The sequence below is a fragment of the Diabrotica virgifera genome, chromosome 1 (assembly GCF_917563875.1).
Source record: "Diabrotica virgifera virgifera chromosome 1, PGI_DIABVI_V3a".
Taxonomy (NCBI): Eukaryota; Metazoa; Arthropoda; class Insecta; order Coleoptera; family Chrysomelidae; genus Diabrotica; species Diabrotica virgifera.
Genome location: NC_065443.1, coordinates 300,659,452 through 300,672,175, shown reverse-complemented (window position 1 = coordinate 300,672,175; position 12,724 = coordinate 300,659,452). Strand labels below are relative to the sequence as shown.

The 12,724-nt window shown below is 34.2% G+C and overlaps 1 protein-coding gene across 2 annotated transcripts in view; it reads left to right on the top strand.

Moving 5' to 3' along the window:
* LOC126879182 (serine/threonine-protein phosphatase rdgC) overlaps positions 1-11,235 on the top strand; it is a 736,378-nt gene extending 725,143 nt beyond the window's left edge. For both annotated transcript variants that reach the window (XM_050642225.1, XM_050642224.1), the window contains 4 exons: positions 4,609-4,766; positions 6,285-6,378; positions 7,624-7,896; positions 9,012-11,235. In XM_050642225.1, the coding sequence (XP_050498182.1) occupies positions 4,609-4,766; positions 6,285-6,378; positions 7,624-7,896; positions 9,012-9,193 (707 nt within the window). In that variant the 3' untranslated portion in view covers positions 9,194-11,235. The remainder of the gene's footprint in view (positions 1-4,608; positions 4,767-6,284; positions 6,379-7,623; positions 7,897-9,011) is intronic.
* Positions 11,236-12,724: the final 1,489 nt, after the last annotated feature.

Here is a 12,724-nt window from a genome sequence, read left to right as displayed (position 1 = left end):
TAAGCAAGGAGGCCCTTCATTTTCCCCGTTCCCCCTTTTTTTGGTCCCAAGATTGGGTTTTTTTTTTTTTTGAGCTTCTTTCCCACAGTCTGTCTCATACAATATATCTCACTTATTCGCCTCTCGTCAAAACTTATTCCCTACGCCTTCTACTCGCCATATATTTCACCCCTATCGTTGGTACAGCTGTTTTTCCTCCTCTTCTTTCTTCTTGATCACTACACGGATATAGTTGTGTATGCTAGTCCAACCAGTTTTATTTTCAATCATTCTCTCAATCATTTCTCGCACTGTCAAAAAATTCACACCTGTCTCTCTTTCCATTCTATTTCTTTCTACTATCCATCTGTTGCACTCTAGCATGGTATGTGTAACAGTGTCCGGGTGTCTGCAGTATAGACATTCGTCAGTGTCAGCCTTTCCAAACCTAGAGAGGTAGGCTCTAAAACACCCGTGTCCTGTGAGCACCTGCGTCAGGAAATAGTCCAGTCGCCTGTGACCACAGTCCATCCAATCCTTTAAGTTAGGAAGCAGCATCTTTGTCCACTGTGCCACATGCTCCATGTTGTTCCATTCTTGCTGCCATCTTTCAATTGACCTTTCTCTTTCCTGTCTTCTCTCGGCCATAGTAAGCTCAAGGTCTCTTCTCTCATACAGTTCTTTTCTTTCTACTACCAACACATGCAGCGGAACACATCCAGTGATGGCCCACAAGGCTGCGGCAGACACAGTCCTGTAGGCGCACGCCACTCGCAGCAGACTTGTTCTGTCCACTCGTGTAATGAGCCCCCTGTAGGCCCGTATCCCTACCGCCTCACTCCAGACTGGGGCTGCATAGAGGACGATCGACTGAACAACACCGTGCAAGGCCCTCCTCCTTTCGGATTTGGGTCCTCCAATGTTGGGCATCACCCTCCCCAACGCAGCCGCACTGTTTGCACCTTCCAAATAGTTACCTACTCCGATGCATATTCCTGTTTCTATGAACTGAATGGTCTTAAAGTTTATTAGTACCTTAGTACGGTGCTAACCTGGCTATAGACCTCCTCCTCCTTTATTCTCGATTCCCCAAAAAAAACTGCAGGGGGAGACAGGAAATACGCTGAGAGATCGAAAGAGGATAACGACATTTGAAGACCATGTAACTTACAGTGTATAAATGAATGGGCACTAAATAGAAAAAAAAAGGTAATAACCACATAACCTGAATGAGGGAGACACGTGTGGTCAAAATAATAAGAGATAAATTACCAATCTTCCAATCTTACCAAAAGACAACTTTCCATAGATGTATCAATGCGCCAATGAAGAAGCACAATTGCTTATAAAGAGAAAGAAGAAGAAGAAATAGTTACCAAATATGATTATCTTGTAAACCTCGAAGTAACAAACAAAACAAAAAAAATCGAACAAACCTTACTACGCACTAGCGTCTTCTGAGAAAAAAAGTTGTCTCAAGAAACAAAAATGAAAATATACAGAAAGGAACAAAATTATGGAATAAATTCATTTTCTCTAAAATGGATATTTTGGAAATAAATTCCGAAACAGGTCAATTTTTATTTTTAAATTATAATTTTTTGGCATATATATCATACTAGTGACGTGATGATCAATCTGGGCGTGATGACGTAATCGATGATTTTTCTAAATGGGAATAGGGGTCATGTGGTAGGTCATTTGAAAGGCTTTCAATTCCCTATTGAGTAATAGAAACAGTAATATCATTATTTATACAGGGTGGCCAAAAAGTATTTTTGAATTAAATTAACTGACGCAAAAAGAAGAATGTATGTAATTTATTTAACTCAAAATACATTTTACTGCAGTCAGAAAATAGAAAAAAATGTTTATTTACAAAATAAACATTGGTTTCGCTTAAACTAAAATGTGCAAACTGCCAAGAGGCAGGTGGGGCTGTCTGAGATTTAATTTAAGCGAAAATCAATGTTTATTTTTGAAATAAACTAATTTTTTTATTTTCTGAAGCAGTAAAATACACTCACCGGCACAAAATTCCGCCACCCAAAATTTTTTATTAAGTTTGACAATCGATAACTTTATTATTTGTACTCCGATTTTCAAGATTCTTACATCAGTTTGTAGGTACATGTATTCACGTCGTTTTTTATTATTCAGGTAACAAAAATTTTTTGCTTAGATGGCATTTTACGGGAGTGAATGGAAGCGTTGCATTTTCTCCTAATTTTAAAAAATTTTGTGAAAAAATTGGACGGCTGATTTTGTTTCATACTCCTTTTGTATTATCCTGAAGGTATTACTAAGGTTTTGCTTTTTGAATTATCCAAATATCTCTTTGTTTGTAAGAGCTGTAAATAAAAACACTACTTTGAAGGTTTTTTTAATTAAAAATATCAAACGCACTAAAATTAACAAAACAAAACAAAATTAACAACAAAACAAAACAATTTAATAGCGGGTATGTCCACCTCTTGCAGCAACCACTGCTCGCAATCTGTTTGGCATCGAATAAATATGTGTTATCCTTGCCTGGAAAATAGCCCGATATTCCTCTACCAGGGCCATAACTGTACCAAATTTTCTGGAGACCTAGGATGACGGCGAATAGCTTTTTTTTATTCATCCCATAAATACTCAATAGGATTGAGATCTGGACTGCATGCGGGCCATTCTAATCTTATCAATCCAATCTCTATTTTATGAGTCAATCAGTGTTTTTATTTACAAAAAACGGTACAGCTCTTACAAGAAAACAGATATTCGAATAATTAAAAAAAACAAAATTTTAGTGATGCCTCCAGGAAAATATGACAGGACTATGAAACAAAATCAGCTCTTCCATTTTTCCACAGAATGTTTTAAAGTTAGGAGGAAATGCAACGCTTCCATTCACCCCTGTATAATGTCATGCAAGCAAAAATTTTGTTTTACCGGAATAATACTAAACGATATACATACATGTACCTACAAATTGGTGAAAGAATCTTAAAAATCGGAGTATAAATAATAAAGTTATAAATTGTCAAACTTAATCAAAAATTTTGGGTGGCGGAATTTTGTGCCGGTGAGTGTATATTTTGAGATAAATAAAGTATATCCATTCTTCTTTTTGCGTCATTTAATTTAATATTTTTTTCACCCTGTATAAGTAATAATGTTAATGTTTCTATTACTGAAAAGGGAATTGAACAACCTTTCAAATGACCTACAACACGATCCCTATTCCCATTTAAAAAAAATCGTAGTATGAATAAAGGGTGTCCAGAAACTCTACCGACAAACGAAGACAGGAGATTCCTCAAATAAATTTAAGACATTTTAACCCAATTCTTCTAGTCAGAAAATGCTTCCTAAGGGAGCTAGAGCTCTTTGAAGATGGCGTCTTGTAATTATTTTATCTTAAATATCTCCAGAACGCATTTATTTAGAATAATGAAAATTGGTACGCATATTTATCTTCTAGAGATAAATCGACTACATTTATTGTGAATTTCTAGTACCGCTCATAGGCGTCCGTTTTGGGTAGGGCAACGGTTATTTTATAGCATAACTTTTATGTCTTTAACTTTTAAGCATTTTTGACACTGGATTATTAAATTATGAGGTATGCTAGTACTAAAAGGTACTCTTGCTTTAAGTCGGTAGAACACACCGTTTTCTAGAAAAATCAATTTGAAAATTTTTCAATTTTTGAATTTCCAAAAAAAATTTCAAAAAAAAACCATTTAGAAAAACGAAAACTGCTACGTTTATTTATATTCCAGAGACGAATCGATTTCATTAATTGCGAATTTCCAGTACCGGTTATATGCGTCCGTTTTGGGTAGGTGAAGGGTTATTTTATCGCATAACTCTTTTGTCTTTAATTTTTAAGAATTCTTGACTTTAAATTATTAAATTTTGAGGTATTTTAGTACTAAAAGTTACTCTTGCTATAAGTTAGTAAAATACATCGTTTCTTTTTTTGAAAAATTTTTTCAATTTTTTTCAAATTCAAAAAACGAAAAATTTTCAAATCTATTTTTCTAGAAAACGGTGTGTTCTACCGACTTAAATCAATACTACCTTTTAGTACTAGAATATCTCACAATATAATAATCTAGTACCAAAAATGCTTAAAAGTTAAAGACAAAAAAGTTATGCATAACGGTTGCTCTACCCAAAACGGACGCCTATGACCGGTACTAGAAATTCACAATGGATGAAATAGATTTTTCTCTGGAAAATAAATATGTGTACCAATTTTTGTTTTTCTAAATAGAAGCGTTCTGGAGGTATTTAAGAAAAACTAATTACAAGACGTCATTGGGTTAAAATGTCTTAAAATTATATGAGGAATCTCCTGTCTTCGTTTGTCGGTAGAGTTTCTGGACACCCTGTATATAGGCCAAAAAATTATTGTAATTTAAAAATACAAATTGACCTGTTTCGGTATTTACCACCTATTAATGAGTATATCTCATCAAAAACTTCTGAAATATTTGAACTCCTAAATTTAATCGTTTGTTTTTTTTTACAAGAAAACGTCGATTCTATCCGTAAATCGAAAAACAAAAATCAATTACTTCAGCAACTTTTTAAATCACTACTCTTTCAACTCTCTAACTCTATTATTATTTGTTTCAGGACTCATATCAATAACTCAGTGGTGCGTTGCACTGGAAGAAATTACTGGACTTCAGTTACCCTGGAGGATGCTCAAAGACAAACTAGTTGCAGTAGATGCTGACACGAATAAAGTGAAATATCAAACGACGTTCGACGTCAAGAATGAAAAACTTAACGTGAGTTTAAAGTTCATGAATCTAAGTTTATTGAGTTTTTGTGGATTGTGCATTAAACATAATAATCTTTATTGGTTCTTTTCTATTTCAAAACGTTGTTATGTACTTCACTTGCTCTTTGTCTCTTTGTTAAATTTTTCTGGGAATAATCTTGTAATCGATTTTAAACATACTTCCTGACTAGCTAGAGGTATGAAATTGTCAGAATATGTCAGGACTTGATGAGAATGCAATATTCAACAGCTTTTACATGGATGCATTGAGTTTTATTATTCGAAAAAATCATAGTTCTTTTAATTCTGTTGCACTAGAACTAATATGCCAAGCATTTATCTCATACCTAACATCCAATTTTAGTGGCTAGGATACCTGGATTTCACTCGGAGGGGGCTCGGGTTCGATTCTCGGTATCGGAAATCCTTTTGTTTTTAAAATACATTTTTATTTGAAAAATAATTATTTGTATACTTTTTTTATATTGTGTCCTATAAATAATAAAAGCGTGGTATTACGCATACTTACGTTTTCTGATGACACTGTCTGTGACAATTTTATAATTAATTATTTATATGGGAAATAAGCCACAATTAAAACGAAAAAATAATTTTATTAACGTTTCGACGCCCAAATCGGGTGCCGTTGTCAAAATACAAAATATTACTAAAATAAATAAAAGTGTTGTTGCTAAGCAAAAAAATTCTTCTAATAATTTATTTAATCTCACTCATTTATATTGGCAATTCAGACATATATTATACATTTTAAAGTAGAAGACTTTAAAATGATATTGCCAATATTTATGAGTTGCGTTCCTGGGACGACTTACTGAAAGATAGTTCATTCGATTACATGAAATCAACCCCAACTCAAGAATATCCGTCATAAAAAATTATAGCATGTGATCTGTCTTTAAAAAGACAACCAAATGCAACGACAGTAAAATTCTCGCGTTAGAGACTTCATAGTAAATCACAAGGGAAAACCAGGAAAAACCTTGTGATACTATCCCGACATCGTAAGTATTTGGTCTTACATTAATTTACTCTCAAAAAATAATACCAAATTCTGACTTGTAACATGTTTAAATTATAAATAATATTAATAATACTAGATATATAAGTAATACTAAAATATAAAATATGTACTAGCTCGATATTATTGACTTACTAATCTTAATTTTATAATATTCAATAAAGATTAATGAATATGTGTAAACACCCGATCTCAATTATCTGCATCATCTCTTGGGTAAAGTTTGAACAACATTTTCAGCGTAAAATTTTGTTGAAACAGATGCTAGTACACTTTTATATAACACTTTTATATCATTTTAATCAAGATACACTTTACTGCACATATTATCTATTACACATCGGAGATGATGTTTATATACGTTTGTTAGAAGTGTTCTCAGCTTCGCTAAAGATTTTTTGACTTGAGAATGCCACTAAAATTAGTGACTAGGTATACACATTTTATAATAATTATATTGTTATTAACGTTTTTTATTTTTTCTAGTCTGTACAAGGTGCTCATTCTGTGGTAGAAACTTTATACAGAAATAAAAGTAGTTTAGAAGCCATATTCCACATTATCGATAAGGACAAATCAGGTAAGACAAACATAATAGTATTCTTCTTCTTCAAGTGCCGTCTCCTAATCGGAGGTTGGATATCATCATCACTATCTTTACTCTATCCACCGCTGCTCTAAAGAGTTCTATAAAACTGCATCTAAACCAGTCCCTTAAATTCTTTAACCATGACACTCTCCTTCTTCCTATACTCCTTCCGCCTCTTATCTTTCCCTGTATTAATATATATTGTACCTGATAATAGTATTGATTAACCAAAATTAAGAAGAGTTAACTAAATTTAAAAAACCAACCACCTTGTGATAATTTTGTTACCAGTACAACAGAGCTTTGTTTAACTGAAATAAGAGGGAAAAGTTTTTTCGGTTAATTTTTCACGTGTTTAAAAATGACCTACGTAAGGGGTGTTGAGAAAATAAATAACAATAAAGAACGATCCATTCGTTCACGTCATTTTCATTTAAGTCTTCGCATCCAACAATTATATGAATAATCTCTGTCAAGTTTTAAAAACTTTCTGTTCCTTCTGCTTCTAGTCCATTATACAGTTTTCTCCAGCACCTCTGCAGTATTTCATTTTTAACTTTTTCCCAAGCTGGTACAAACACATACATACTTCATGTTCGCTGAGTTTAGCGCTTAATGTATATCAGCTGTTTTGCAATCATGTAGAATACTTTTCAACAACAACCCTCGATACTGTCGTTTAAATATTTCTTTAACTCCTCGAATCCAATGCTACATTAGGCTAGTGACATGTGACATTTGGAGTAAGGAAGCGAAAAATAATATCACCACGTTTTAATTCACTGTGATGTGAGGACACGGTATCTCCTTGCGCAAACCTTTCTCAGCTAAGAACTTCTCAACTATTTGTGAACAATCTGATTAAAAACCATTCTTTAAATAGTTCAAAAATATTGACGTACTTTTTTGTGCTCTGTAAAAGACTGATAAAGCATTGTGCGCAAAATCCTTTAATACACTTGGTTTTTTTGACTTGCCACACATATTAGTCGCAGTCTATGACTGTCTGAGGTATTTGCCTCAAACTATATTCGTTGATTCTTCATTTTGTTATATATGGCAGCCGTTTCAGTTGGTGAAGCAAGTGATTTTTTAGGCAACATCTTAAAATTTACTTTCATTCACTGAACTGTTGTTCTTATGTTTTGCCTATTTCTTGTATTAGGTTGTATTGGGTCATTCTAAGCTATATCACATATTTCTTTTCTTGGTATTAAACTACCAACACAATTTTAGGTTACATCACCCTAGACGAATTCTCGGACGCCTGCAACCTGATCAAGAGATTCATGCCTTGTCCGATGACTCAGGAGCAGCTGCAGGAAATCTGCAAGCTGATGGATCTTAACAAAGACGGCCAAGTGGATCTCAACGAATTCTTAGAATCTTTCAGGATGGTCGATCCGCAGTCGAGACAAAAATATACCACCGAATCGCCAGAGGCTAACCACGAAACTCCAAAGAACGATGCCAAAGTTAAAGTAGTAGAAAATGCTGTAAACCAAAAAGGTATGTACTAAATTTTTGTTATATTTATCAAAAAAAAGATAGGATATAAGTAAAAAGTCTCTTCCGTTTTTCATCAGGTATTATTTGCTTTTTTTCATGTAATAGCTATCGTAACTTATATGTATATCTTGTAACTTGTAAATCTATCAAACAGGTAACGGAAAGTGGAAGACATACTCCATAATTCTGTGCCGTACATTAGAGCTAACTATTAGATAGTGACTCCATTAGGGCCCCTGCGTAGATGCGTAGCTAGGCCAGAACACATCTCCTGGCACCGATGACATACAGAGAAGATGACTAAAAACTTCCTGTTTTTCAAAATAATCAATGCTTGCTTCTTGCTGGGCTACTTCCCAACCACAATCATGATTCCCAAATGGGAAAAACCCGAACCAGAATGGAATTCTATCGGCCTATCTCTCTTCTAAATAACTTACATGAAGTCTACGAGAGGATCCTTGTATATTCGCAATCAGCATTTTCCTGGTCCATGTCCATGTCTAAAAATTATTCGACAGGTCTGGCACTCAAGCCTGGTCGAAAATTTTCACCAAGCTGTGTGAGCAATAGATAATAACTATCTCCTCAATCGAATAGTCCGTGCCAAAACTGTAGACAAATTCTTCATACTCATTACTTCACAAGTTGCTGAAAGTTGCATTTATGATGTTCCGCAGGGTATAATTCTAGCGTCAATATTATACACAATACACAGTCAATAGCGACCTTTCTCTAACAATTATTAAGATACCCTACACCATCCTCCTATATGTTGACGACACCTCCCTATTTTCTGCAGGTACGAAGCAAAAACTCAACTTGACAAAATTGCCAAATGATTCAACAAATAGAGATCTACGCTTAACCCTACCAAAACGCAGTTAATTTTATTGTGATACCCTTGGCATCCCAACATTTGGAGAATAAGAACCGAATTTATTTTTATGGTCACAAGAAATTTTAATTACACACCTGCAATTTTTATCGTTCTGTTCTCACTAAAAGATGTTTTAATAACCGGTCGTTAAAATATTTTATTGCTTTTGACATCCACAATATAAATATTGCCTTAATTTTCAAAACGTTTTACTAAATAAACATCTTCTTTTCAGTAAATGGTACAGCGAAACCCAACGAAGATACAAATAATGACATTAGAGTACAAGTCGACATCCACCCGAAGCTAGAAATCAACGGCGGCGGCGGCGACCGCCAGGAGTCACTCACCGTCGTTCAAAAAACCAACGTCCAGATGTCGCCAGTGTTGAGCAGTCGCAGGGGTTCACAAATATAGTTCGTCTTTCATATCTTTAAATAAATATGGGATCAATACAACCCCTACGAGGAGCTCGTTAAATAATTATTATCATAGCATTTAAAGATGATGTACTTATTCTTTTGAATATGAATGTATCATGGTTGTCAATTTTCTTATACGCTTATTAAGATATTTATATCGAATCCATGTGAAACGTACTAGGCTACAGAATACCTAAAATGTCTTAACATTTTATGCTCCTTGAGATACAAGCAAAACAATAGATGAATGACATCGCATATTGTATACATATACAGAGTGATGAGTTTTAAGTATGGAACTGTTCAGTTATCTCGAAAACTGCTTGAAAATTTTTATACATTGTAAAGTGAAAGGGTCTTGTAATGCGGCCAATATTAAGGTGATATTTAGATTGTTGTCAGATCTTCCGTTTTCTGGAGATCTAATGAAATCATCTTATATATTTTTTGCCTTTTGAAGTCCTTAAGAAATACTTACTTATTATTTTTCATATAATGTTCCTTATTATTGCATTTATATTATCTTCGCCGAAGTTAAAATAATACATTTAGATGCATATATACTCGTTTAATTACTCGTAAAGGGTTAAGGTACACGGGAACAAATCCTGAACCTGAGAAAACTCATTGAAAGTCTTGAGAATTTCAAATACCTATGCTACATATGCTTCGTTGACAACCAAAAGGCATTTGATTGTTTAAGCTAGATAAATGTGTGCTCCGTTTTAATAGAAATTGGCACACCAATGCACCTGGCGACATTTATTAATAATCTGTACCTGTCCAATATAGCAACAGTACGACTAGATCAGAAGTTCTCAAACTAATTCAAGACCGAGCGAGAGAGGTGTTAGACAAGAATGCGTGTTGTCACCTGACTTATTCAACCTTTATGGTGAACATGTCATGAGGATAGCTTTAGAAGGATGGGCCGGTGGAGTAACAGTAGCTGGAAGAAAATCTCCAATTTAAGATTTGCTGATGACACTTCACTTATAGCAGCAAATAAGCAAAAAATCTTTGATCTCCTGCGAAAAGAGTACAAAAACAATAAAGTTGGTCTAAACATCAACAAACCTAAGAAAAAATATTGGTGGTCGACAGATTCCACACTATTCAACTAAAATGTTACAGGAATATCAGATAGTAAACAGCTTTGTCTCTCTCAGGTCTAGTATAACTAACGATGGTAACTGTGAAGCTGAAGTTCTGAGATGTATAAGTATGGCAAAAAATGAGATGAGTCGCCTAACTAAAGTTTGGAAAGACAGATCTATCTCTCAAAATATTAAGATGACACTGGTGAATGCCCTGTTATTCTCAATATTTCTATTCGGGGCAGAGACTTAGACTCTTCGAGCACGCGGGCGCCAAAAAATTGATGCTTAAAATATTTGGTGCTGGATAAGAATGCTGCGCATACTTTGGACAGCTCATACGACAACCGTTTCCATTCTAAACCAACTCTAGATTGGAAAAACGGAAGATCTGACGACATTGTAAATACCACCATAATATCGGCCGCATCACAAGACCCTTATAAAACAAAACCTATAAAAATCCTGTCATCCATTTCCGAGATCATTTAGGCGCGTTCCAAACTAACTCTGTATAACATGTTGATAGTTTTGAAACTATTTTCTTATGGCATTTCTATTATATCTATTTTATTTCCAAATAGAGAATTTTTAATTAAAATTGTGGTTAATTACAATAAAATACAGTAGACAATTTACAGTTTGAATTTATTAATAACTTTTGACCAATGTTTGTAATAATTATGTCATTTCTAGCAAAAATGAAAGATGTTTTAGGTAAAGGGATGTCTGGAATCAACTGTTAAAGAGATTTTGAAAATAAAAATGATTGGTTCATTCAATATCGGCTTAAAACTAAGATATATACTTATATTATATAAAATATCTATTGCGTAGGATTGTAGAATCTTTAAATACAAATTATATGTGCGTACAAGGTCTACGGAATTATGTAAACTTTGTAGATTTAGCTATTTATAACCTTTTAATCGCAGAATGATATTTTTGTTTTATTTTATATGATTAACATTTCTTTTTGATAATATTTTTGTTGTCAAGTACCTAACAACTTAGATAATACCAAATCCAGTTCACTACTATCTAACTTTTTCAGTATTTTATTTTTATTTGATCCCCTCTTGTGACGAGCAATTCTTTAAGGACAACAGACCCAGTAAAGCACAGGTAAAAATAAAATAAATATATTGATGATATTTAACATGCAATTAATATACTTAATACAAGAAGCAATTACGCACAAACCCGCACCTCATTAAAATTCACTCCAGTGTCAGTACAAATACTCCCACAATCAAAATAGCAATAACTATACAGACACCCATACAACTCCGAATCGGAGATGGCGGTAACCGTTCACTACACGGTTACACGGATCCTGTTTTATTACGAGCGGAGCATCTCTTCACTACAGAGTGCCACCACCTAGATTGGCCTACCTGTTCAATACACTGGTTAGCAAGGGAGTTTAGAGCTTAACGCCGCAAGACTGATTGTTCTTCCTCTGTTCGCGGTTCTCCTTTTAAATACACTCTCAGCTGCCCTCCTTGGATGCCTCGGAGTTGAAGTGGAAATGAGTGAGGTTGCGCTGGTATAGAAGCGCGTACGATTCTCTGCTGTTGATCTACTGAACGCCAGGCTGAAGGCATATCATTATACTCTTTAGTACAATTTATTACAATTTTCTAGAGTGATTTTATCAACAGCTAGACGAAGCTTTTAAAGTTACCGCCTAGGAGGCTTTACATATGGAGATCGCCTTTAGATTGACATTAGGGCATTATAAGAAATCAGATTACGGAACAATTAATGGAAAGTACAAGAATGCTGTCACTTAGGTTTCTACATTACCCGGAGAAGACATAGAATCCGATCAAATTTAGTGCAAATAGTAAACTGAGGCTCGCTACAACTAAATAAAAGAACCAGGAGGCACTATTCAACATTATAAAACGCAAAAATAACGGTACAAGCGATAAAAGAGAAGAAATTTAGAAGAAATAAACAAGAGATTCTCCTCGACTAGGGCAACTGCAGATAGTGTTGAAGTCATAGGCCACCATATAAGAATCATTTGATGATGTGAACACCACTTTTTTTCTAAAAAAATTAAACAACTACCAATAATCAGTGGATGGCAGAAGAAATATTAGAGATGATGGAACAACGTAGGCAGTGTAAGATGATGGTTTCCTTTGTTTACTCAATGATTATAAGAAAGTTTTCGAGAACGTAAAACATGAAGAAATAATAAAATATCTACAACAGTTGGATTTGGATGCCAAGGATATAAGAGTAATCGCCAAACTGTATTGGGACCAGACAGAAAAAGTCTTCAAAATTTCAACGAAATGGAAGATTTTTCAATAAAAAAAAGGGAGTATGGCAAGGTCGTGTACTTTTTTCAATGCACGCAAAAAAAGTATTCGAAGATAATAATATAGAGTGGCAGACTGTAATAATGACATTAA